At 44.0% G+C, this 27,323-nt stretch overlaps 1 protein-coding gene and 1 long non-coding RNA gene across 7 annotated transcripts in view; one reads left to right on the top strand and one right to left on the bottom strand.

Moving 5' to 3' along the window:
- LOC121075246 (6-phosphofructo-2-kinase/fructose-2,6-bisphosphatase 4) overlaps positions 1-27,323 on the top strand; it is a 49,528-nt gene continuing 22,205 nt past the window's right edge. The window contains exons 1-5 of one of the 6 annotated variants that reach the window (XM_040568266.1): positions 20,153-20,200; positions 20,752-20,785; positions 21,600-21,716; positions 24,670-24,766; positions 27,075-27,141. In XM_040568266.1, coding sequence (XP_040424200.1) covers positions 20,168-20,200; positions 20,752-20,785; positions 21,600-21,716; positions 24,670-24,766; positions 27,075-27,141 — 348 coding nt within the window. In that variant the 5' untranslated portion in view covers positions 20,153-20,167. Of the gene's footprint in view, positions 113-9,662; positions 9,763-14,387; positions 14,532-20,152; positions 20,201-20,751; positions 20,786-21,599; positions 21,717-24,669; positions 24,767-27,074; positions 27,142-27,323 lie in introns of those variants that run through there. The other 5 variants (XM_040568268.1, XM_040568267.1, XM_040568269.1 and 2 more) reach the window with 5 other exon arrangements.
- On the bottom strand, positions 6,492-11,658 carry LOC121075247. Its single transcript, XR_005822839.1, has 3 exons — positions 11,175-11,658; positions 7,182-7,390; positions 6,492-6,744 (listed from the first exon to the last, which is right to left on the bottom strand). It is a non-coding gene; the product is annotated as an uncharacterized LOC121075247 (long non-coding RNA).

Raw genomic sequence — 27,323 nt, 5'->3', positions numbered from 1 at the left:
CCCCGGCCCGGTCCCGCCCCCGCTCCGCGCCCAGCCGCGGGCAGCTCCGCAGGAGCGGAGGCAGCGGCGCCGATGTGGGGCCGCCGCCGCCCGCAGGGCCGACACCGCAGAGGTAGGACCGGGGGCGTTGGGGGGCGGCGGAGGCCCACGGGGGGTTTTTTTTGGAGGGGAGGGCGATGGCCACGGCCCCGGGTCAGCGGGGGGCGGCGGGATCCAGCCCCCACCCCCCCCCTCCGCGGGGTACCCCCCGCTTATTTGCGGGGGACCTTGGCTGCGGAGGGCGAGCCCCGCTCCTCCCGGGCTCTGCCGCAGCCTGGGGCAGGAGGGGGAGCCAGGGCAGAAACTGGCTCGGGCTTAAAACCCCGCTCCTTTCCAGTTAAACCTCCCCAGATGTCCGACAGCAACTGGGCAGCGCGAGGCGGAACCAGTTTGAGCCAAGCGGGAGCGATCCCGCGTGGGGTCACTCGGGGGGAGCCGGGGGGGGCGAGCGCGGGGCTCTCCGCGAGGCTTCCAGTAAGTTTGCTTCATGTGGCCTTACTCAGCTGCGAGGCACTCCCATAATTATGGCTGCAATTAAAAGCAACAGCATCCATTTACATCAGGTCCCGGTCATTTTGAACCATCATCTAATGAGGGCATTCGTGTAGGGATAGATGAGGGCATTCGTGTAGGGATAGCTATGCAGGATGAGGGCACTGCGCGGGGAGCTTCTCGGGGAGGATTTTTGTCTGAGAACTTTGTCGAGGTCACTCGGAGGGAGGGTCTGCTTGGATTGAGTGAAATAGGACATTTTGTTAGGAAAAAGCGCAAAGTTTTACCAACATAGCCCAGCAGCAGGGTGTTGTTGGATTAAGTGAAGTGCTTTTAGCAGTTTTATGGTTTTTGTGTCATCCATCTAATTAAAAAAAATCAGCTTGGTTACACCAGTCTATTTCTCAACTGGATTGCATCAATGTTCCTTCTGCTCCTCTGAATCAGAGATTTGGTCAGTGCAGCTTGTGTCTGGTGTCTCGCTGCCGGCGGAGCACCGCGGCTGCATCCCAGATTGCTGGCTGAGGCTGTGTGGTTTCCTTGGGGCTCGAGCTGCATGCAGCACGCTGGCCCAGCCGTTTTTCTCTGCATCGGACTTTAAACGCTGGAAGGCGTTGTAGGGAGGTTTTCTGCTTTTTTTTCTGAAGGAAAAGACTTGGTGGGGTACTCTCACCTTCTCGCTCTGTGTGTTATTTTTGATTATTGTTTTGCGTACAGAATATAGGGTAGGCTTGTTGTCCCCACGCCCTGCGTGGGGCAGGTCCATGGAAAAGTTCACAAGGCAAATGTTGCAGAAATGACAAAAACTCTCAACGTGCAGTGGAGGAAGCAGCAGCCACAGATATGGGAAGTGCTGTGTTCCTTGTGCCTGCTCTGGTTTTCCCCAGAAGCCTTTTTTCGTCCCATTTTTGGTCAAATAATTGTCCGCTAACCTTTTGTCACAGACAGTGCTTGACTTGAGCTCTCTGAGAGCATAAGAGGTCCAGTGATTAAATCCTACAAGGGGGTAAAAGGGAATAAAGAAGTCTGAAGTTGCTTATCTGTCTCGTCGGGCTCTCTAGCAGCTGAAATTAAGTAAGCTAAGTGGATTCCTGGTTTTACTCAATTTTTATTAGGTGCTCAAAGTGGGGACATGGAAAGGAGCCACACGCATTGGTATTTGCAGAGGCCGGGGGGTTATTTTGGCGTGATTTGGTTGCGTGGAGGGGAAGTTTCCGGTGGAGTGCTGGCCTGGCTCACTCCAAGAGACCGCGCTGGCTCGGGCTGGCTAATAACCAGGCTTGTTCTTGGGTGCCTGCCAAACCCTGGCCCTAAATATTGTAATCGCACGCTAATTATGAATACTGATCCCCAGACGTATTTAATGTGCTGCCAGGTGAAGTGCTAACCTTGGAGTTGCTGAGTGTAGCAGCGTGGTTTGGGTAAAATCGCTCCGACCTGGTGGGTCCGTGAGTTTGTGTCGCTGCGACGAGAAGCGATGTTTCTGGTTTTGCATGAAGTGTGTCGTATTACCTGCGTGGTTTGAAGTGCCCTTGAGGTTCTGCTATGTCCAAAAACCTCGTCTGTTGTTTGAGAGGCTGGTGAAGGGGGGGCTCTTCGGGGCGCTGGCATCCGTAACGTTTGAGGAGCTCAATCTGCGCGCTGCGATGAGCCTGAAATCTTTCAGTGAGCGACTTTTGTGGTAGGGCCTGAATGCACACGACGAGTCTCCTAATTGCACTGACTTTTCTCCACATGATGGATAAGAGGGTTGTTTTGTAATGTTTTATTAATAAAATGGGACGGATTTGTCATGAGTGCCCTTGTGGATATAATGTGCCTGTTGCAGCTTTAAATCTGTGCATGTGGGTATAATTTCAGCACGACTGGTTACTTAGATATCCAAAATGACTGCGTGGCATTAGTTTTCAGATGATTCAGGACGTTACTATCTTGTTTACAGGCCATGAAGTCCCTAGTTCACCTTGTCACTAGATAGTGGACCACCAAACTTCTTCCCAACCTTATTCTTTTTCCTGATGTGCATTTTCTCCTCTCTCTGTGTAGCGTCAAGCCTCTCTCTTCTCCATGGGCTCGGGGCTGGGTGTGTGCATGTTGTGCCCCAGGACAGGGATCGCTGGGCTGCCAGGGCTCGGGGGCTCTCAGCTTGCTGCGGGGTTGGCGCGAAGCCGCGTGGTGACAGCGACATGTCACTCGGACGTGCTGATCCTGCCCCGCTCAGAAGGGCTGCGGTGTGGCATCTTTTGAAACGGGTTCACACTTGGATGGTTTCTCCATCTGCAGATAGCTGTAAGTTTTGTGAGCTGGATTCGTCTGTACTGAAACTGCCGAGGCTTGGTTTGATCCTGCGTGTATTTAGGTGCATAAACAGGAAAGTTTCCTTAAACAGCAAGCAATCCTCACTGCTGGATGACATACCCAGTTTGCCCATGGGTAGTTTATGTCAAGTGATGCAAGGGACAAAATATTTGTAGTGATTTATTTATAGTTAAAAGCTTCCGTATGGCTACGCACACCTCTTTTGACATAAATTAAAAATTTGAGTTGTTTTAACGCATCCGAGATTGTTTTTGACAATTATTGCTGCCACAACAATATTTGGATTTAAGGCTGCCTTTTTCTTCCTCTTAAGTTTTCTCTTATGATCATATATCCCTGGAGATCTAATCGATGTTGTCAGTTAATAACAAGCAACATTTGTCATTCATGGGAACCTGATGGATATTCTTCAGCTTGGAGCTCTGCAACATCTACCTTCTGTGCTGAGGAGGGAGAAAAACAGAAGAGCTTTGTAGTTTTTCTATTATCAGTGTGAAACCAGTTTCCCCAAAACAATGGGGGGATTTCAGGGGTTCATGACCTCTTGCAATTAAAAAAATTTAGGTGGCTTGCAAGAGGCAGGCTGGTAGGGATGAAGGAGGAGTGGAACAAGCACCAAGGCAGCCCTCGTTGTGGAGGAAAGCAGCTCTCCTGTTAGTCAAAGTCATTCCTCATTTTCTGTAGGAGATTGATCTAGCTGTGTTTTTTTCTTTTTCTTCTCTCCCTCTCTTTCATTTTATTTTATTTTTTCTCTGAGAAATGCTCCACTTGGGGGTTAGGGTATGGAAACTTAAAATTCAAGCAGTTCTGGAAGAGATGTCTCCCATGGATATAGGTCTTGTGGCTGTAACTGTTTGTTCTTCCCCGGGTTTGGGTCATGTCTGAGGACCTGGGCTCATCCAGTGCCAGTCTCGTGTCTGATGGGGAAGGCTGAAGTGCAGGCAGGGTAGCTCTTTTCTCTTGATAGCCAGTTTTCACTAAAATGTAGGAGATTTTAATGTTTTTGAGACCTGTGTCCAAAAAGGTTCAAATTAATGGATGACCTGGCCATGTGATTCCTGAAGGGACAGGGCTTGAGCAAGCGAGCCTGAACAGCTGATGTTTCATGGGAGGTGGAGAGTGCATGCGTTTGCATTTGATCTGTTTTGGTTTTGCTCCACCATCATATCCCGTTTACATAGCCGAATACTAACATGAAGTGAATTATATCAAGCCCATCCCCACTCACATACTGGAGGGAGGCTGTTTATGCTGGGACATGAAAGTCTTCTAACAACATTAATATTCAGGATTGTGTTTGGGCACCCAAGCTTCTTGGTTTCCTTTTCCTCTAGCAAACCCCTCTGCTTTACATCACAGGGAACCTTTTTTTTTTTTTTTCCAGTTTCCTCGAGTGTTGTCTCTTTCTGGAGCTACTTTTCAGGCTGTGGCTAATGCACTTTAACAAAATAATGTGGGTGCTCCTAACCTGAAGCATCCGTCCCCTGCTTGTCAGGTTGCTACCGCTGCTGCGTGTGCTATTTGCTTTCAATTTATATTAAAATTTAATTCTTTGGATGTGTATTTACATATTGTGGTGCCAGTCTCTCCCATATGCTGTACGTGCTGGAGTATGGCCTTCTCCACTCTGCAGTCATTCATTATGATTTATTTTCTCTACAGAGACTGGTGCTGAAACAAAGCTCTTTTTAGAAATATAATTGAGAATTGAGGGATTTTGTTTTTAAATACAAACAAAAAAGGTTTCTTTGCTAATATTATGATGGCAACTGTCGTTTGGTAAATGTTTCGCCTTTGCAGCAGTTTTTATTTGTAATATTTCTGTTGTTTAGCCTGCCTGCACTTCACAAATTAGATTATTTTGGCTGTTGTAATTTTATTATCCTTATTAAGCTTCCTCATCTACGTATTGATCCTGTTAGTCTCAGGAAGCTGATAAGCCATCTAGCTGTACTTGCAAAACACACAGAAAATGAGAAATCTGCCCTGGAGGCTATGAAGACACAGATTTGCTTGTGATTGGGATCGTGGTATGTCTGTCCGGTGTTCTGTCACCTCCAGTGCTAGGTTTTAGACTGTATGACAGCATTGCAGCTTGCTAAATTGAGGTGAATTTTGCTTTTATTATAAACTCTGCTGAGAAGCTTTGCTCTAGCTCTCTTGTATTTTTGTTTGGATGAATACGCTCCTTTTCCACAGAGCTCAAGAACAGTTCCAGAGGCAGCTGGCGACATGTATGCTGCGAGTTTTTTTTTTGCTCCTTGTGTCAGTGTCAGTTTTCCATGCTGCCTTTCCAGGGGGATTTATTCCTCATTTTCAAAAACCTGCCTTCCAATCTCTGCTGCCTACAGCATGCACGTGAAACCGGGAGTAACTGTAGGTGTGGGTGCAGGACTTCAGGCCCAGTTGCTGCCCCAATAACTTGTTTGCTATTGTTTCCATCACCATGGGCTTTTCCATTAGTGACCCGCTTATCCCATACGGTAATATATGCTGAATGCTATACCCTGTTGGAACTGTACTCACCTCTTTTTCTGTTTGTTTGTTCTAGCTCTTGGACAAGTCCTGTCCCTCTAACAACGTGAGATTGTACAACCTCCAACTCCATGTCTGCTCTGAGTCCGCTTTAGATGTTTTCAAACTGGTCTCTGCCAATTTACACCTTACTGATGGAACCAGAATGTTCAAAGAGACATGTTTTTTTTCTTGTTCTCCCCGACCTCTCTGCATAGTCGCTGCTTCTTCTAACATCTTGTTGTTTTTGCCTTTATGATACTCTTTCCACCCCCCAGCCCATGTTTCCTCCTCCTCCTCCCACAACATGACCTTGCTTTTCTCTTGTCTCCCCATGCCCTATTTCAGGCATTCACATGGCTTCAGCTTCTATTATGTGCTGATGACTCACAGATGCACTCTATACCTCTGACGGTTTGCTTCATCCAGACCAGCATCTGTCTTTCTGCTGGTGTTTTTCTCTTTGATTTCTCCATCAGTAGTAACTCGATTTCAAACCCCAACGCCCCTTACCATGCTTCATGAGTTCCCTTTCTCTCTTGTCTTTTAAAACGCTGCCATCTGATGGGTAGCTTCGTCCTGAAGCCTTTTAGGTTGTTTTTATTCCTTTGGTTTACTTCATGTGCTTAAATCCCATAGAAATTCTGCACGTTCTTTATTGTCAATGTATTTCTCCTTTTCCAGCTCACCATATAACTTTTCTTTCCTAATGCATATAGTAAATCTTTTCAGCTGTTTTTATTTTAAATGGATGTCCTGAGAAATTCTACTGCTGAAGTCAGTCGATAGCATCTGGTTTTAGATAGTGTTAAGTTCTTCTCTTAGAAGTCAGCTGCCCTTGCCCTGCTGTTTTTTACATTTAGCAGCACAGCTTTAGCTGTTGTAAACAAGTGGCATTCATCGTGTCCTAGCTGAATGAAGGATATGTATACAAAGGACATGTATACATAATAAATGTTAAAATACCTAATACAAAACTAGCTGTAAGTGAACATAATTCATAAGCCTTTCAGCCTAGAGAAGGGTTCTCTCTTTTATTTAAAATTGCTAATCCTTCCCTCATGCTTCTTTTAACTATACTTTTACTCATAACAGCAAACCCAAATATTAGGAATTGGGAAGATTTTTCTAATATGCTCATGTGTCCGCAAAGGAATAGAGAGGTTCAAGGCGATAGGTACACTTTCAGACCACTTTGCAGACGTTGTTTTCATGTAGCTTCAAGAGGCGCAAAGACAAACACGCTGGTGAATGCAGGTGTGTGTTTGTGTTTTCTTGTTCAAATATTTCAAGCTTCTCTAGCCTTGGTTGTCTTGGGTTGCATCACGGATTCCAGGTAACTGATGCAGCTGGGGGAAGCGGCCTTGCTGCTGCATCACACTACCAAGGAAGAGGAAAATGTTTCAGGGTACACCCACCCGCCCTCCAGAGATTGTGCAATGCTGTACGTGCTGTTGCTGTAGTAACAACATCGGACGCTACCGGAACAATGTGTAGGAACGACTTTCTATGGCAGGCTTACCGTCTTGGAAACTGTATTTCCAGTTACCCTCTAGACCTGTGAATGCAAATGGGCAATTTGTGCAAACGCCACCAGTTTTAATGTTCTCTTTCTGCTCTTCTTAGGAGCAGCCACCCCCTCGTGTAAATAGTTTGAAGTTGCTGGTGTACAGTAAGCTACAAAGGGTTTCTTAAAACTGGGTTGCACTCAGATAGCATGAATAATGGATGCTTTCTTTCCTTTATCTTGCATCATAACAGGAAGATTTAAAACATTGCTTTAATGTTGTGATGATGGAAATAGTTTTAAGCCATACCTGGGAGCATCACTTGAGGATCTGGCCTAATTTTTCAGGGAACTCATTTCAGCATGCTCAGAGTCGAAGGTGGGAGGTGGCTGCTTGGATGGGAGGTGTAATGGATTAGCGATCTAGCCTTCCTTGCAGGAAAATCACAGCGTCCAATCAACATGTTTTTTTCCAGGTGTTAGGTTTTTCCCATGTTTAAGATAAAGCGATTATTTCTTCTGGAATGTAAAAAATATCTAAATTAACGTGTTTATACATTCAGAAATAATAAAACTACTCTGAAAGGCCATGCTTTCAAGAATGGTTCACATAAAGATAACAAGGATCAGAGTGTCAGTGTAGCAAGGTGTATTTTGCTGTTCTTGCTGACGTCAGTAACGTGCATGTGAATATCCCTGGACTCTCATTCGGTCCCTATGTTGGTGACATGACCTTCTGCTGATAACACATCTACCCCCAAGTTATCTTGATTGCCCGATAGGTTTTATATGCATACAACACAATGCATGAGTTCAGTAGAAAGCTGTTCGAGGCTTTATTGATACAATTCTTGCAATAAAAACCCTTATATAGCAAGCGCTTGCTTCTTGATCGCTAGGTTGTTATGCTTTTGAAAGCACATAACCATGCTGGAATCAAGCCACATATAAATAGTGCTGTAAGGGATACATCATTGTTTTGCATGCATGATGAATATCTATTATGATGCTTCAGCAGATGATAAAGAAAATATAATGAATGCAAATTAGTGTGGGAATTAGTCCTCTCTCCAGCCAAGAAGTGTGGCTGAGGCTTCTGAGTGCCTGAGCCCTGTAAGATCTTCCCTTGTGTCAGATCTGTTAGAATAGGTACGAGCTCATTTTCTCACTGATGTACTTTATACCAATGTCTTCTGTTTAGATGATTTTTTGTTTTTCTAATGTATGCTAAGGAATATTATATTGTTTCAGCTTAAGAAATCTCTCGAGTGTTTGCATTTATACAGCTTTGTCAATATGGGATCTAGGGTGTTGTTTAAATCTGATCCCCAATTAGCACTGAAGAGATGTCTTGCTCCTGGTAGTACCTCATTCTCATGTAGGGCGTGATGACGTTGTGTTTTTTTTTTTCCCCAAATCTCATTAGTAGCTTGAACTGCAGCCAGGAAGTCCAATAATAAAATAAACACTCATAAAAATAACATCTATAGGTGTGTGTTGTTGAGGCCAGATTCTTTTTAAAGTTCTGAATCCTTAAGGCTATGCTTGTCTTTGATGTAGCAGGTCCACTCCAAAAGAACTAAAACTTTTTTCCCTTTAGGCAGCGATATGAAATAGGACATGGAGTGAATGGTACCAGTAATGCACTTTTTTCTTCTCAAAAGAAATGGAGTAAGTGCTAGGCCTGTGTATCAAAATATCTGGTCCTCTTGATTACAGTTGATTTGGAATCAGGTGGTAAATGGAAAGACAAGTGGAGATGGTATAGGGAACCTGCTGAACTCGTAATGTGGGATGCTTGACATTTTTTCAGGACTTAGTGGGCTATTTCTCATTTTTGTTGGTTTGACTCCTGTGATATTAGGCTGAATAGGAAAACAAAATGGATGGTACTTTTGGTTGTGGAGATAACCATTGGCAATCTTGAGGAGATGGGAAATCTTCATTTAAGATGGTGACGTAATTGAAAGTTCTGAGAAACTGACCTTAGAAGGCATGAATCAATGTATGTCGTTTTGCTAAGGTGGTATTACAGCTCTCCGCCCCGTTTGCTCACTGTGCTTGCTAAGCTCGCTATGGAGGGAACTCATCCTGTTCTCTGTGGGAAGCTGTGTGAGAAGTCCTTTAACTCATGAGGAATCATGAGTTAAAGGATGCATGGTTCCAAAGACAGGATGATGGTTCTGAAGGCATCATCTTTGTCATCATTCAGGAACTCACAAACAGCCCAGGAGGAAGAGAGCTGCCTTTTTGGCTCTTTTCACACCAAGGTTGGGTTAGTTCTTGCCTTACAAAGGTGACAACATACCTACGCAGCTTGTTAAAGGCATCTCTTCCACTGGGAGAAAAACCTGCTGGGCCTGATCCGTACTTCAGGAATATAGGAATTGCCCAGGGGAGGGAACAGTGTGTTCCCAGCCGAGGAGCTGATGTAATAAGGGTTGTCACAGAGAGGGCCAAGTGTCCCATCTGCTCTATGGTAGTTTTGGTCATTATAGCTGAAACTCAGTGCAGGTGGAAGCTTGGATGCTGTCATTACCCTCAAGCAGCAGCTTTTCGCCGTGTATCAGCACCGCAGCAAGTGCTTGGTCAAAATGAAAGCAGCACTGTTGCTTATAAGGTGCGTGGGGAGAAATCTCTCCCGTTCCACCCAAAATCTGGTTCTGAAATGCTGGAGTGTTGTTGCTTGTGAACAAAAAGGGTGAAGCATAGCTGTGTGTTTGGTCACCATCTCTTTTAATTGGCTCGCAGTGTTGCAACTGCCTTGTATATTAGATAGCTGTTGCTGGCTATCCTCAGGTTGTTTAGCTGAATTAGTTTATGTGATCCTCTAATCCTCCTTCCAGCTGCACAGATCTGGCCAATGAAGGACAACTGCAAGCCTGCTAAAGGTAGATGTGACATCATTTCTTCATTAAAATAGAAAAATCGGTTATAACTTCGGTAGGAATTATCCTGTGGGCTTCATACAAATATTGTGACTCAAGCACAGCAGGCTGCCAGTTAGCTGGGTATGGCCGCCCAGCCTGCGTGGAAGCAGGGAGTGTTGGTTGGACGCTGACGCTGGCTGGATAAGCAAGAGATGCGTGTGCCTGAAGACTGTGCTGGTGCGTGCCTGTGTTTCTGAAATAACTTTCATGCTAAAGATCTTGGCAAATTCTGTATTCTTCTGTGCCTCCTTAGCTCGTTTTAAAATAAGCTTGTGTTGTGTGGCTGAAGTCTTTTAGAGTTGTAAGCTGCAGAAATATACAGCCCTATCTGTACAACTTTTTAAAGGGGGAATAAGGACTGTTAGCTCTTCTCTTTCCTCTCACCATTGTGATATGTAGACAATGAAGATGCCTATTTAAAGGTGGGATCATTTATGCTAATTCCTACCTGCTACTTTCAGCTGGCAGAGCAGCCTGCTACTTGCAATAGGGAACGCTTGGATTTAGGCTTTTGCTAGCTCTGTTGGTTTCCTCAAAGTGCTGAGTAAATAACTGATACTGCAGGGAAAAAAAATGTACCTCATGACATTGTGGGAAGAGAATTGCTTTAGAGAAATGGAAGTGTTAGGTTAATGAAGAAATATCATTTGTTAGTAATACATACAAAAAAAAAGGGGGGGAGTATTTAGTTCTAAGACTGACTGGGGATCTCTCCCCCACCCAATAATATAATGTCTGGTTTTTTAATGTCTTTGGTTAAGGGGAAAAAAGTCAGGATTAGCAGATAAGACTTTTCTTCCCGATAACCCTTCCGCAGCCTTTAACTCTGCGTTGGGAGCTCAGAACCCAGAGCTGGCACCCTTTAATATCAGTCAGGACTCCGGGAAGGGCGCGGCGGGCAGGTTAGGTGCCGGGTTTGGAAGCGCAAAGCCGCTTCGTTTTTGGTGTGGGTGCCGGCGGCTGCCCGAGCTCCGCGTCCGGAGGCCGGCGCGGTGCCTGCGCGCCCGCTGAGCGCCGGGCGGTGTCGGGGTGCCGCCTGCCGGCCGCCCACGGAGCTCGGCCCCGCGGGTCTGAGAGGCCGGTGCCCGGGCTGGGGGGAGCGCAAGGCTTCCCCGAGGAGAGGGGAGGGGAAGTCGGGCCCCCCGGTGACACGGGCCGCGGTGGCTGACCTCTGTGGTGCGAAAGGTCTCGGAGTTTTCGGGTTGCGTCCTCCTTGCAGGCGTGTCGGTGATCCCGGTAACGTAACGCCCGGTGGATCTCTACGTGCTGCTGGCTTGCGGCTCGCGGTGTCTTGGAAAGCACGGCCAGCATCACGGGGCTTATTTAAACAGGGGTGATAAGAGGGGAGTGAAAATGGAAAGCTTGTGTTTTACCGTCTTTTTATCGTGGAGGCGTTCCCGTGTGTATTTCAGGAACTTCCCCGAAGAAGTCATTTCTCATTTTGCTGTGAGTAGGAACAGGATATTGTCACAGCGCTCCCAGCTCTGGTCAGCCTCAGCTGAAACATTGCACATGCTTGATCTCCAGGGCTCGGCTCAGTGTGGTGACTTCTTTGTAAATATCCTGTTTATGTACAGCGTGTGCTGTGACCTCTGGCTGGCAGTGTGTTCTTTAAGCATTTTACAAATATATTTTCAAGTAGCAGAATCTTCTGCTCTGCAGAAAGGTTTGTGAACTGTTTTTTCATGACCTGTATCTGTTGAGCTTGGCGTAGCGAGGGCGTGGACACCCGGAGGACTGGAAAGTCTTCTTTTCTCACTCCAAGCAGTGAGCTGGTGCTGTCAGAGAAAAGGTAGAAAGACAGAAGCCACAGATGTTGGGTGGTTTATGGATGTCTTATAGGCTGTCAGGCTACAAAGTGACATCTTGAGCATGGAAAAGAGACCCATGAAAGTAAGCTGCAGATACAGTGGAACTCTATTATATAGTTAAAATACGATCCCGCTTATTTACAGATAGAAGGTAGGGTTCCTGTACGATCAGGCAGAAGCCTTGTTGCAGTCTCCTCTTTTCTCTTTCCTTGTCTCAGAGAAATAATTACCACTTGCTGTATGCATGAAGCCATAAGACTTTCCTGTCTTGTCAGCCAGTTGTTTGAAAACAATAAGGAAAGCTTGGTTAGTTGGCTTAAGCGTGCTCTGTTTCTGTGCAGCAGTTCCTTTCCAAGGCTACCTTTCTCTGCGGCATTTTCTCTCTTCAGAGAGGTGTCTTTGCAGGTAAGATTTCAGCTCAGCGTGGCCCTGAGAGCAGAAGCTTTGTGTAAAACCCTTCCAAAGAGTAGAGGCTTATTTGTGGTTTCCCTGTAGCAAAGCCAAGTCTGCAACAGCTCACCTGCAGAAACCAACCTTGCTTCTCCAGCCTTTGTATTCGGACAGGGGTTGATGACAAGGTGATTGTGTAGAAGGTGATCTCCATCACTTATCTGGAGTCTACTTGAGCAATGTTTATTTTGTCTTTGTCTAGGAATTCAACGTAGTGCCCTTGAAAACCATGTTCTGAAAGAAGACCTCAGGAGTGGCACAATATTTCTGTATTCACTTTGTCTTCTCAGTAAAGCAGCCCATGGCCACAACCATGAAGTTATAACAGCTCGACAAACCCTTATTTAAGTTTTGCACAGGTGCCACAGCCTTAAATCTGCCAGAGCAAGAGAGTTTGTGTGTGGTGCGCCTAATGTTTGGGGCAAGATTTAGAAATGTAGTAATTTACCCTGCAGGCCTTTGAGGAATGCTGTTCTTGTATTAACAACATCAGGTCAGCGCTTTCAGGTGTGAGGTAGGTAGGTCAGTGAGTGGAGTTCATTTCTTGTGTGCTGAGTGGATTTGCAGAAAGGAGAAACAAACTTCATTTGTAGAGGCTGGAGGGAGATGGCACCTTGCTGTTTTCTACTTAATGAATGCACGACAGGCCTGAGAAGTGCCTTTCCAAAGCTGGCATTAATCTCCTTTTTCTCTTAATACTTTGTTCCATTAAGTGTGGACTTGCCGTCTTTAATGGAGGAACTGTTAGGAAAGCTGGAGCATCCCCATGGCATTGCCCTGATCAGAAGTCTAAGGCAGACACATCAGGGCTGATGCTGGACTGATGCTGGACTGCCCTTCAGTCAGTCATCGGCTGGCTGCGATGCGACGTCTACACACAGGCGACGGGGCGATGGGTTTGACCTGGAACACAGATTAAGCTGCTCCTGCTCACGGGGCTTTTGGTATCTTTTGGAAGTAAATACATGCTTAACAGAAAAAAGACAGAAGCCTTTAAATGTTCATAAAGTCCTTCCTCTCTCTGCTTCTTGTTTTCTGACCCTTATAACGTAAATCCTGTAACCCCTCTGCCCCCCTGCGTCAGCTATAGAGTCAAAACAAAATCAAGAAAGAATTGCTGACATAAAAACATAGTGCAGGCCCCAAGGGTTGAAAACTGTAATCAGTCTTGAAGAGAAGGAAATGAACTTTGTGAAGAGGGAAGGGCAGGTCAAGCACACATGGTTTTGGAAGAACAGCATCAACTTTCCTGTGAGCGTCTTACCTAACGTCTCCGAGGACAGATTTTTTGTTGTTTAAAAAGCTACCTTTTGGCTTGTGGTGGAGTAGAAAAACTGAAAATGATCCTCAGATGCTCGGACTCCGACTAGTATTTAAATATATGTATATACACATATGCAGACGCATTGAGTCATGTTTATATATATGCTAATGTCAAAGTGTCTGAGTACCTGATAGGTAACAAGAACAAAAATGCATGTTGCGTTTGACCACCATAACCTAAGTGCCCTGAGAATCTGCGTGTAAAGTATGAAGATGGAGGTGTATGCAATAGTGAAATATTCACCTCTTTAATGACTTTGCTTAGCCCAGGTGAAGCTAACCCAGCAAGTCCACCAATGAACGTAGGTGTGGGATTTCTCAGAGCCGTAAAGCTGGTAAAGTTGATGTGAAACAGGGCAGCTGGATGCTCTATTTAAGCCACACCATTTCTACTGCAGAACTGTATTCTTCCACTGCATGTTGTGAGTTTGTTTATTTTGCGGCTAAACAAGATGTTAGGAACTTGCTGTTTACTTACGATTTTCTGCACTGGTATTAATTTAGCCTTCCTTGTGACATAGAGTGTAATTGAACAAATGTATTATTCAGTGTCTGATTTTCTAAACCAACGTTTGCTGACTGGCCGTGGGACTCTGTTAAGCCCTAACATTCCTTTTGGAAGTATCGTGATATCATTCTGCGGGCTGATTGTGCTGGCTGCTGAGAGTGCAGTCCCCTCCTGCGCCCATCAGCCACCCAGAGTCGCTGAGGACTGTCCCCTGTGGCGGGAACCCCACATCCACGTCCTTCTGTCCCGGCTGCGCTGCGCTGCGCTGTGAGGGGCGCCTTGTCAAAACCCAGGTGTCCCGTGTGGCCTGCCCACAGGCAGGCGGCGCAGCAGGCCGTCGCCGTGACGGGGCCGCGCGGCCCGCCCACCTACCCCGGGCTGCGGGCGGCAGCGGGGGCTCGAGGCTCTGGGGGGCGGCAGCGCGCCTGAGGGGCCGCCGCCTGAGGGGCGGGCAGCTCCCCGCGGGCCGGGCCGGGCCGGGCCGGGCCGTGCCGAGGGGGCGGCGCCGCCGTGCTCCGGGAGGCGGCCGAGGATGGCGGCGGCGTCGCCGTCGCGGGAGCTCACGCAGAACCCGCTGCAGAAGACGTGGGAGCCGTACGACAACGGGCTGCCGGCGGGGCACAGCGCCCAGCGCGGCGGTGAGCGGGGCGGGGCGGGCAGCGCAGCGCCCGCGGGGGCCGCGGACACCGAGCCCCCGCGCCGGGAGGGCGGCCGGGGGCGGGGGGGGGAGGGCTGGAAGGGGCATCGTGTGGGGCATTGCTTACTTGCAATCTCTCTGGTTCCGCCTTCGGTAGATTCTTCCAGAAGAAAGGCCTGAACATGTTACTGTGCTGTTTCTTACAGCCGATGCTTTATCGGCCATCTGGCGTGTGAGTTAATGGCTCCTCTTATTCCGAGGCGCAGCCGAGCAAGTCACCGGGCTCTGAGGGTTTGGGCTGTGGCGTTTGTAAACCATCGCTTGTTAGCAAGCTGCCTTGCAGCGTGGGTTTTTTTTTTTTTTTTTTATTTCATACTTATTTAACTCTTATTTAGGTCTCGCAGAGGTTCGTTCCCCCCTCCAGGTTGCAGCGGCCCTGGAGACAAAAGGGGCTTTGTGGCGAGCAATTGTTCGCGGTTGGCATGCAGGATGGGCTGCGGGCTCCGCCGCTGTGGCAGGCGGCCACGGGCTTCTTCATCGGTGCTTTGCTTTTCAGCCTGTGCTTTTTAAAAAGGACAAAAAAAAAATAGTCCAAACTGTCTTGATTTCTGCTAGGTAAGCAGGCTTGTATTTCGGTGTGAAACATTGCTCCAGCATCTGCAGAATAGCAGGCATTAATAGGAGAATGCCGCAGTAAGAAAAGGTTCGGGCAGTGTATGGGATTGCCTTTGTAAACCGGCTAAGGAGAACGTCTCATTTTGGCTGTAACACGGCATCTCTTCCAAACAAAATAGCATTTATTACGGCTTTGATGCAAACACTGTGCTTTACCAATAAATGAATAAAAATAAAAGAACCAAGTACGAAATCGCACATTGGTCACGTGTAATCTGGTGACATATGGAGTCTCCATGATGGAATTATTTAGTTTCTCTTGACTAAGAAATTAGATTTTTAGAATTTATTTCCCAAGTCTTTTTATTTTTGTAGATTTTCAGTAATTTTTGGATGCCTGAGACCCATTATAATTGAGAAGCTGTTTAGCTAGAAAGCCAGGTTTGGAGATTGTTTTTCTTAATCCTGCTGGTATTTGCTCTTGCAGTGTACCTCAGGTACATCTCCAGCCATTTGTGCTAGCCACCAAGTTCAGACAGCCTAGAGAGGGGCAGGACTTGCTCTTCTGTGTTAAAAGCCATCTCCCTTGCATCAGCCCACTGAGAACACGCTGTAGTTTTTCCCTTGCTGGGGCCTTGTCCGTGTCCTTTATCCTCCGTGTGTGCGTAGGACATGTCACCTCGTGCTCTGATGAGCAGCGTGACCTGCGGGCCCTGTGGCCGAGCTGTGGGACTCAGCACTGCCCTGACGGGGCGATGCCTTGGCACTACTGGGTTGACCTGTTCCAGTCCTCTGTTGCAGGTACCCAGGTTAAGGATTGTTGCTCAGAAACGGTGAGCTCAAGTCTGGAGTAGATCTCTTGTCCTCAGCTTCCCGGTGGGTGCAGTGAAGCTAGTTTCTCTGACATCTCCGTTTCTTGGCTAAGCAAGATGAACTCTTCAAGTGTCTTTTTGGTCGTCGTACTGCTGATGACATTGATCTGCACCACCTGTTAGTCTTTATTGTTCTAGAAGGTGGCTGAGCAGAATCGTGCATGCTTCCAGTGGAGGACATAGCAGATCTGCGTTCAAAGGGACTTACCTACTCTAAGTGTTTTTTCTGTGTTTTTCTAAAAACTTTTAACAGCTGAAATTATCTGAGGAAGAAGAAACCTGGTTAGGTATGTCTGGGTTGTAGCTGTTGCAGGTCTTTGAAGCACTGGTTCTTTTAGTCTGTGTATCACGAGGTCTTTGAGGAAGATCAAGGAGTTCTGACTGCACGTACCCTACCCAGCAGACTGCGCTTTTACAGCTGCTGAGATGAGGAAAATAGAGATAACTATTCTAAAGGACCTACCAAAGAAAGACGTGGGCAGCAGAGAGATGTTCATTTCTATTGATAGCTTCCACTCATCTTCTGTGGCCTTTGGTGAAAGGTTTTGTCTCTAAATGGGTTGCACTGGAGCTACTCTTGGCATTGGCTGTTGGACTTGTACAAGCTCAATGAATGGGCTTCAAGCACAGGAATTGAAAATAAATAGCAAAGTATGCTACAGCGAAAGCTGTTTTGAGAGACTAGCAGAGGATGTTTACAGAGTGGCAGATAAACGTTGAGCTTCCTATGGTTAAAGATTATTCCCCCCCAACTACAGTTAACAGCTTTGTTTTCCCAGAGCTGGAATTTGGTTGTTCTAATGAGTTTTATTTGCTGTTCCTACAGCAGCACGGATGTACTTCAGGTCCAAAAAGAAAAGATGAGTATCAAATTAAGGTCATCTTTGCTCTAGAGAACTCTGCCCTGTGAGCTGACACTGCTTTTACGTATCAGTAGTCCCAGCCCTTGGAACTGAAGATGGAGAAAGTGAATGAGGTCGGGATGTATAATAGGGCAATCACTGATGGTGTCAAAGCTGTAGGAAGCAAATGTTAGCCCAGAGCAAGTGGGTGGCAGAGCTGCTGTGAGCAGCTCTGTGAGCAGTGGGTGGCAGCTTGTGCTGTGAGCACAAGGCTGGCCGCCAGAGGACAAGTATGAATCCCTGGTACCAAAGTGCTGTTCGAAACCAGTGGCTTGGAAAAAAGAGAGGAGAGAAATAGAAGAAGATGGACTTTTTCAGGTATAGGAGAGGGAGGAAGAGCACCAAATGGGGAACTTTTCCCTGCAACATGCAAAGAAAGATGACAAACTGTTGGTATTGATCAACAGGAAAAGAAAAAGAATTAGTTAAATTGGATAAATGATATGGGAAAACATGTAAGCCTAGTGTGATTTGGAAGAGTGGTTGTGTTGGCATATAGTTAAAGATATTTGTGTATGAGCCTCTAAATAGTACAGGAGCAGGCCTTGCGTTGAAGGCCATTGGAACAGCAGGAATCCTTCAGTAAACTTCACATGGCTAACTAGAGCAGCCTAATACAAAAAAACTACCTCACCATAAATATTAACAAATATGGGGAAAAAAGTCTCATTTTAGATGAAAAGGGATAGTTGATAATATGGTAGGTAGTAGATGAACTTGAAAATAATCAACTCCGTTTTCACGTGATGATGCAAGCTTGGAGGGCTATTGAAATTCTGTGCAGCTGATCTAGGACATACAGTGTCCCAGCTCATATTTGAAACCTTCTTCAGTATCTTGCATTATTTTGCAATAGAGTCTTAAGAGGCAAGAAACGAGTATGTAGTTTATTTTTTCCTTGACCGTTCAGGGTATAACATTAGAAGGATAGGCAGTCGTAATTTTACACTGAGATGTAGCCTGCTGTGTTGTTCAGTATATATTTTTAATTTTTTTAGCTGAGGTAATGACTTTGCTTAAATTTTGATATTTGATTTTAATGTGCTTTGTCACTTGGCCATTTCCCTTCACTGATTGGTGTTGTGTGTTCTTCACAATGTTCTTTACTGAGAGGGTGGTCGCGTGCTGGAACAGGCTCCCCAGGGACGTAGTCACGGCACCGAGCTTGTCACAGTTTAAGAAGCATTTGGACTGTGCTCTTAGTCATATGGTCTAAATTTTTGGGTAGACCTGTGTGGAGCCAGGAGTTGGACTAGATGATGATCCTTATGGGTCCCTTCCAACTCGGGATATTCCATGATTCTATGTGTGTGTGCTTTTTTTTGACTGAGGGGACACAACATACGTTTCCTTTGGATGCTGCTGTTTGTAAGCTTGCAAACTTATGTGCGTGTATTGCATGTATTGCAAACATCTATTTTAAAGAAAAAAAAATGAATAAAGCAGTAGAGCATCTTTCTTAAGTGATAACATACAGCCCTCTAAGTTTTGTTTTGCTGTTCTGAATGTGTATGTTCCTCTAGCAAATTTAATTAATGTTGATGGCACATCCTAGGTCGGCGCTGTCAGAAACCCTCAGGGTTTGTCTACCTGAAGCGGTGTTAAAAAAATGAGTTCGGTTTCTTGAGAGTAGATTGTGCCTTGTTTCTGCAGCTTGCAATTATATGCTCCTTTTGCTTTTGTGCTGCAAGCTTTTTTTAGGTGAAGTGAATGATGGAGGGGTGCTGTGTAAAGGGAAGTTGAGCATTGTGCCATTGGGAAAGATGTTAAACCATAAAGGCTTTTTTATTTTGGGAGTTAGTTCTATGCTACTTGTGTGGTTGTGGTTTTTTTTGTTTGTTTTTTATCAGTTCACATCCTCATGTCAAAATTGCGTACATTTCTTTAAAGGAAGGTGTGAGTTTTGAGACATTGACATTTTAAATGTTGTCATTTGAATGAATGTTCTTTCCCACTTGCAGTAATAAGCGTTTGCAACATTATTGAGAAAGTTGCAATCAGATAACATGGAGGATACTTGAATTAATTTTAACTTTTGAGTGTTTGGTACATCTTTAGAACTTACCGTTTTGCTTTAGACTTGACTTTTTTACCAAGCTAATGAGCAAAATTCAGTCTTTTGAACTATACACGATGATAAGGAAGAAAACAAAAACCAGTGTTTGTTGTGCTGAGTCTTACCTGTGTTTATAATGCTACAGTGAGGTAGAGAAGGAATAAAAACAGTTGCTTTGTGTGCCGGAAGGGGACATTCGGGCAGCCTGGCACGTCGTCAGAACAGGAATGCCACTTGTTAGATCGGGACCAGCCGTTAAGTCCCTTGGGTTCTGCCCTATGGTCGCACGCTGAACAGCCGTGCAGAGAGATTGGAGCAGCAGATGGGACTTGAGTGCTAATCTGTACGCACAGGCCTCGGATACAGGCAATTTTGTTGGGTTTTGTACATTCTGTGAGGAAATCTGTGTGAAAATACACGAGGTGCCAGGCTTGGGCAATAAGTGGGAGAAAGCATACTCCTCGCATGCTGCTGTAGATCTGGTTGCTGCTCGCTGAGGTGGCCAAGTACAGAGTGGTGCCAGCGACGGGACGTGAGCTTCACGCGAGGCTGTAGGCCTTGTCGGTGGGGCAGCCATGTCGGAGGGGCGCGGGGTTCTCACAGACCTCATTGGTGGGGCAGCCATGTCGGAGCAGTGTGGGGCTCCAAACAGTCATGCACTCGCCCATCGTTACATTACTAAAAGACAGATGTTCCATGAGATGGGTAGATTTGTGTGGCCCGCTACAGGAAAAGGAAAAGAGTTAAGGTGGGCTGGGTATATTGTCAGTTGGTAAATTCTGCCCAGCCCGGTTGGGAAGCCGGTGTGGCTTACACAGGTTCATTGGAGAGCAAGTGGACCTGAGGCAGTGTGCGTAGACTTTCTGTGCAGATCCTGATTTTTGTCATCGTTTTCCCAGCTGTTACTTCACTGCAGTATTACTCTGGAAGATAGTTTAAAACTCAAGCAGGATATTTCAGATGAAGGACCTTTTACACTGGCTTCAAAGATCGATGACTTCCCTTAAAACTTTTAGGGGCTCTGTTTTTCTCTCACCACATTTTTTTTAAATTTTATTATTATTATTTTTTTTGTGCCTGTAAAACCAGAAGCAAAGCTGTTAAGCTCAGTAAGCACTGTCCTCTTTGCACCTCCTAGACTTCGTTTCCCCAGAGCCTGCTTTCCTCCTGGAGTCAGAGTTCCCTGGCACGAATGTGGGACAAAGAGGAAGATGGACAAGAAAATGTAATCCTTCTTCATAGACTTGGGCACAGCAAAGTTAACTTTTAGGGCTTTTATCACTGTTCTTCTGGAGACTTGCATGTCTGTGGATGGATCTGCTTTGGTTTGCATTCAGTCCCCTGTCACGTTCATTGCATGGAGAGTAGCCTCTCTTTCACGGGTTTGAGGTTAAGTACAGCTTTTGCCTGCTCTCCTGTGAGAAGTGGTGTTGTGTTCTTTTCTTCCAGTGTGTGTTTAAGAACGTGCATCTGTCTTAGCTAATTTGTTCATTCTCTTTTGATGGACTTGCTGTGCAAGATTTACACGTGTAACTTAGTGGGATGGGACTTCGGGTGAGTCCAAGCTTTGGGAATCTCAGGCAATCGTAGTGCAGCAGAGCTTAGTTACACGATACGGTGAGACACTGAGGTTTAGTCTCTTGGAGGGAATTGACTCCTCAATGGAGAGACTGAGGAAATTGGTGCACATCTGGATTGTGGTATGCAAGTTAAGTCCCTTTGAAATACAGAATGTGGACGATCTTTGAGCCACTTTAATATCTTCTTTCTTTTTAGGCAGTTCCTTGTAGCGGTGATAGATTCATACAAGGTATCCATAGTTTTGTACCATTAAAACATGCAAAACCCTTGTCATTTGAAAGGAATGCCTCAAGGTGTTCAGATTATAGACACAAATTCCTCCAATTTTGTCCAGTGATTTTTTTTAAATTAAAAACTCTCTCTTTGATTTAAGAGTGATTATGTATATCTGTACATCCAATTATTGTGCTTCATAGCCTAGAATACTCGTGCTTTATGTCTTCTACTAACCAACCAAGAGCAGTTAAATTGTGCTGTTTCAAGAAAGATTTTTTGTTAATAATATTTGAAGGAGAAATCATAAATACTGAGCACCTTGTCACACCATAATGTATTAAGCTGCATATGTCATCCTTGCTTTTCTCCAAACTAAGAAAAGGTTGAGCAGTGTTGAGGTGTTGTCCTAGGGATTTAAAAATTATCTTAGAAATTGTGTACACCTTGCAGTTTCCTTTCAATGCAAGCACTGAACTGAGGTGCATAGGGGCATAAGACATCAGTGTCCTTTTTGCTGTTGTTTTTGTATGTCTTAAACCATAGCTGAAAAGACTGTTGATTCTCATCTTCTACCCATATACAACTTGTGTGTCCAGCATTGTACTGCCACTGGTTTTCCTTTCTGAAATTCCACACAGCCTACGAATCCCAGTTAGGTCCACTGTCATGCTTAAGAAACCCCTGAAACAGGGAGACACTGTGCATGAGCTGCTTGAACAGTCACTTCCTCTGAGAGCACACGGATTGTAATTTGCTGCTGCAGTATAAGCTTTTGCTTTGTGGGAATGTTATTGGTAAATAACTGTCGTCTTGTTTTTCTGTTTCAGTATGTATGACCAACTGCCCTACTCTGATTGTCATGGTGGGTCTGCCAGCAAGAGGAAAAACCTACATCTCGAAGAAGCTGACACGATATTTAAATTGGATTGGAGTGCCTACAAAAGGTGATGGACTGACTTTTGTTTGCATCAGAAGTGCAGGGGTGAGGTTAGGTGTTTTATAACCCTAATTCCCAGCAATTTTGTTGCCCAGTTTGACTACTTAGAATCTGTCTGCTTTATTTTATTTTATTTTATTTTATTTTATATTTTAAACTAATACACATTCTGTGCTCTGTTTAGATGTTTATTGATCAAGTTCTAGTGGCTGTTCGTTTACCTCCATATTATGACAGACGCCTAAATCAACAGTGCCCTTTTCCCTTAACACTTTGGTTCTTCAGCTGCTCCCCCCCCCCCCCGCTTCTCTGTATGGGGCTGAAAAGGAAGCTTGTTTACAAGCTGTTGAGCAGTCAGCACTTCTGGGTTAAAGTTCTGGCTTCTTCATCTTCTTTTCTCTGTGGACTTTGTGCAATGTGTAATTCTCTGTGTAACAACACATTGTTTAACTGTATTTGTGGAATAGGTTACAGCTCTGTCTTTGTCTGAACATTAAGAGTGCAAGGAACTGAACCAGTCACTTGTTCTCATTCTCTTAAGGACTTTATATGTGTGTTTTGAGTGGGAAGCAATGGCTTAGGCTGGTTACACCGTGGCTATGTGCTCATGTTGAGCATTCTACTGTGAACTTTGAAAAGCAGAAATGTAGTACCAGGCAACAAATAAAATATTGTCCACATCTGACTCAGTGGCTGGTTGAATGTCTCCTGAGTAAAGTAAAATAAGTAGCAGTGGACTGTTTCAGTTATAGGAAGCAGCACATCAGAAAATATTTGTGCATGTGCTGCTTAACAAATAGTTACAACACTTTACCAAAATACGGAACATAAAGTTAGTATATGGGCTTCCATCCTAGGTTGCTGGTTATGGTTTGCCTTTGTTAGAAAGTGTGACGGGTTTTTCTTAGAAAACCACAGTCCGATAATTGTGGTCATCAGTGATGCAATGTTACTGAAGCAGAGATCAATTTAAAATACCTCACTGATGGACTGGATTGCACACGACTTCGTGCTTCCTGTTGTTTGGGACTGAATCGATGAGTGATATGATAACTATCGGGTATTACTAACATCTGTTATCCTCTGGCTCTTAATGCATTAAAATTAGTGTGTACTTTATACAGTTCTTATCCTCTGAGACAGATGGTTAAAATTATTAGTTTATGTAAACCAGAGAAAAGATAAATGCTGTCTTTTCATGCAACATGCATTAAGCAAGCTGCAGAGTTCAAGAACAGACCCTGGAGGTAAATAGCCCAGGGTTGATGTTATTTAAATTATTTAAGCCATCAGTTCTGTTTTCTCTTTTGTTCCTTCCAAAATCCTTTGTCATTAAGAATTTTAAATGCTTAAAAACACAAAGGACTTTTATCTGGGCTTTTTGAAGGAAATGAGGTCAATTAGATGCCTGAATAGAATTGTATTTCAGTGTGGATTTTAGATAACTGAACTTTCGGAAGCTTTTTGAATGGTTTTAGCTGTGTGGTACTTGTGATAGCAGTTAGCATTGTAAAACTCCACAGAGGTAGGTGCTAATAATAAGGACGAACAATTATGTCACCAGATAGCACTTTTTCCTTTGCTGTGCATGACGCTCTTGCAGTAGCTATTACTTGATATGAAATTCTTCATTTTTGTTTACTTAAAGGGCCATGGCTTGACAACATGGGTCATCTGAACTTCTTGCATTTTCTTTTCTTTTTTTTTTTTTCTTTCTTACAAGGAATCACCTTTTCCAGTAGCCAGTATGGCCAGTGCTCATTAAACCTGTCACAGAATAACCTGGTTTGTACTATAATCCACCTCATACATCAACGTTGTAGAATTCAAACAAAACTCAACTTTGAGGAGGGGACAAATAATGATTATTCTTTATCCTCTCCTTGCCCTCATCCAAACAGCAGTCTATATGCTTCTGTCAGGAAAACTTAAGATTGAACTTTTTAACCCTGTGTCTTTTTTTTAATTCTTAAGCTCATTTCAGTAATGATGTCTGTTATTTCTTTCCCTAGAAATGAAGTTGGGCAAGTAGTGATACCTTGGCAGCTTCTCAGAGTACTTGTCTGGTCTAACATTAAACAAAAATGCTTTGCAGTTCAGCAGAGAAAACCTATAGGTCAGAAAACAAGTTAAACATTAATTGCATTTCAGAGACCTACTTTAAGAGCTGTTGAGTGAAGTTAATTAGGGTACAATGTCATTGCCTGCTGTGTGGCAAAACAGAGCTGCCTTGCCCTAATCCCCTCTCTGATACAGTGTGACACGTAGACACACTAGACCTTTGCCCAGATAAGGAATAGCTTTTCTTTGACCACCGTTAACAGATGATAGTAAGATTGTGTTCGGTACTTGTAGTGACATTTCCCCTTATTTAAGCATTTAAAATATTATTTTTTGTTTTAGTAAAAGGAACAGGGGTTGTGAAATGGTATATACTGATCCTTAAGGAGTAGAACTATTTTTAAGGAGCAAGGTCCTTAAAAAAAAAAAAAAAAATTGTTTCCACAACTTGAGTGTCTTTTATCAAAAGCAAGATTGGCTAGTCCTGTTTAGAGCCCTTCCTTGCTCTATAAGATAGAGCTGAAAGCTTTGGGAAGTGCTGTCAGAATATTGCACGTATGTGCAGAAGGAAAAGCTAGATTATTAGTTGTTCATTGTAAACTACTGAAATGGACTTCCAGCCACCCCCGCAAAACAGGAAAAGAGATTTTTATTGTTCAGGCAAACTGGCAGAGAAAGGCATAGCCATATGGTCAAGTGACTCCACAGAAGCTGCCTACAGCTCAAATATGCTTTTACCATTTCTATGATTTATTGTTGTCTTTGTATTTAAAAGGAGAAAAAAAAGCACGCTGAATTATTTTATCCTCTCAGGTAGTTTGGTTTCAAAGCTGTCATAACGTTTATCCTTTTTATGTGAATACTGTTAGTTCCCACTAATACCGTTTTCTTCTTGGCAGAATTTAATGTCGGTCAGTATCGTCGAGATTTGGTGAAGAAATATAAATCTTTTGAATTCTTCCTGCCTGACAATGAAGAAGGCTTGAAAATCAGGAAGTAAGTTTTGAATGTGTTTGGCTATACAATGCTAATTGTATTATAATGGTACTTTGTAATTTGCTCTTGAATACTGCTTTAAGTTTCATTTTTGTATGCTTCAGAAGACCCTTAAGAGACCGCAATATGAAATGACGAGGGAAAGAAATCTAGAAGGGATTGAAAAGTGATTTATTTAGGCTCCTTAAAATCTAGGGTATTTTTTTCTTAACTGCTTCAGTTGAAGCATCAAAATGTGGAGAAGGTAAATACTCAAACTTGATTCCTTTTGACCTTTTGGTAAGCTGTTGTTGATATGGATATTCCAGGAAATTTTCTCATAAAACAAAGGAGAAAATTATTATTTTTTTTTACCTCTTTGTCAGGTACCAGTTACTAGGCTTGACCTTTCCACTATCTAATTCCTATCATGCCGTTTCAGAACAGTTGTGTGGATCATAAAGAAAAAGAAAAACCACATAGGTCCTTTTCTTTCAGGATTGCGTACTGGGATTTTTCACCTGCAGTACTTTGAATGTATTTGTCATTATCCAGTCAAATGAGCAGGAGTGACTCACTAGCATTCTCTCCCTGAGATTGTCTTTTTGGCCCCCACACAGGTGCTTCATGCACTCAACTAGTGCAGTGCCTGAGCAGCTGCAATACTTTGCTAATATTGTACAAAGGAAGGTGAGCTTGGGGTAAGCATTTGTGCCCAGAAGAAGCACTTGAGGCTCCCCTCTTTCCTGGAAAGAATCTGCTCTTCAGTGTAGAGAAAGTACCTTTGGAAGAAAGGATAGATGAAGAAAAGATCAGAGCAAGGGGGAGCTGCCTTTCTTATGGAAGATTCAATAGGATGATCTTTTGATTTTCTTCCTTGTTCATTTTTGTATGCTCAGGAGAACAGTTAGTACACCATGAAGTGATAAGGAAAAGAATTTCTAGAGGAATGTAAATGTCATTTGTTTAGGCTGCTTAAAATACAGTGTATTTTGTTTTTAGTTGTTTCAGGTCAAGCATCAAAAATATCTGGACTTTCCTGCTGTCTGGACTTTGTTTTGTGGCTCCCCTTCTGCTTGTCCTCTTTCTCTTCTCCCTTCCTCTCCACTTCAGCAGCAATTAAGGACTGCTATAACCTACATAAAAGCTTCTGAACCTTTGTAGATGAGTGGTGCATTAGCCTTGCTAGCATCTGCCTTTTGCTTAGTGGTAGAACGAAACCTTTCATGTGCCTCCATGTCACCTATTAGACTAAATGGTGGGGAATAGCACATGAAATGGGCTGTGTGAGCTAATCTGCCTAGTTAGCAATGAGTTTATATTTATTTAGTGAAGATTTGACTGATGAATCTCAGTTCCTGACATCTGTTAACCACACTAATATGGAAATACTGTCAGGATTGAAATGTTTTCTTTTTAAAATAAAGTTCTGCATGCAGAATGTACATAAAGAGAGAGTGGTGCATTTCAGTCTGGAAGTTAGAGCAGTAATGCATAGAAAGGCTGTTGAAATGGGCAGATTCTTCTGTTGGCCCTTCAAACAGATTGTAGTTCTTTGAAATAAATGGGGCTTTGCTCTATTAATGAGCAAATCATACACAATGTTAATTTTACCCACAGTATTATTTATGTGTTACAAATCATAATGGACTTTGGAGATAACACCAATGCTGGGCAAATAGGAAAGTTGATAATGAATTTATTCCTGTCCAGATTTAACACAAGTATGAAGTGTTTGGGTTGGATTTTTTGGTGTTTGTGTTTTCAGCAGTCTCCAGTACAAATTACATTGGGTTGGTGATTACAATGGGGTATTATTTTCATGTCTCTCTCTAATACTTGACACTAACTTTGTTTTACTCTCTGTTTTAGCAGATTTTTTGCCATAAGCAATTTTTACACAGTAGTTAACAAGAGAAGCAGATTACTGAAAAATGCTTGTAAGGTCTGTTGTGGCCTCAAGTTGAAGTGAATGTTGAAACAAGATGAAAGGCTGAAGCTGATTTTTTTTCTTTTCTCTTTGAGAATCAAACTAGGAAGCAACTATCTGTGAATAGATGATGGCTATTCTGTGTTGATGTCTAGTTGTATTGGTTGCCCAGAGGAGCATGGGACTGGTCTTTTAGGCAGATAGCCATCACCGTATTTCCTTACTATGGCTTAGTTCAACTTTGTCAGTTTTCTCATGTTTCACGGAGGGACTGATTGGCAATATGTGTTTTTGAGGAAGATGATATAATATTTCCGGGGCGCTTTGATCTAAAGGCGTAAGTGCGTTGATAAGATGACTTCTACCAGCATTTGAATTGTCTTCTTTTTCATTTTTAAGACAGTGTGCCTTAGCAGCGCTGAATGACGTCCGACAGTACCTCAGTGAAGAAAACGGGCACGTGGCTGTAAGTTTCTTGATGAAGACAAATTCTTGAGATCTTTCTCTACAAAACAGTGTCTCTCTGATGGGTAATATGCAATCTGAGTTATTCCAGTATTTCTTCAGTATATCAGATTCTCTTCTTGTAATTGTAAATTAGATCTGCCTTGTTGCTGCAGTGAAAAGAGCACTTAAGTTTAGGGTGAG

The sequence above is a fragment of the Cygnus olor genome, chromosome 10, assembly GCF_009769625.2.
Source record: "Cygnus olor isolate bCygOlo1 chromosome 10, bCygOlo1.pri.v2, whole genome shotgun sequence".
Classification (NCBI taxonomy): domain Eukaryota; kingdom Metazoa; phylum Chordata; class Aves; order Anseriformes; family Anatidae; genus Cygnus; species Cygnus olor.
This window is presented reverse-complemented; position numbering and strand designations above follow the sequence as displayed.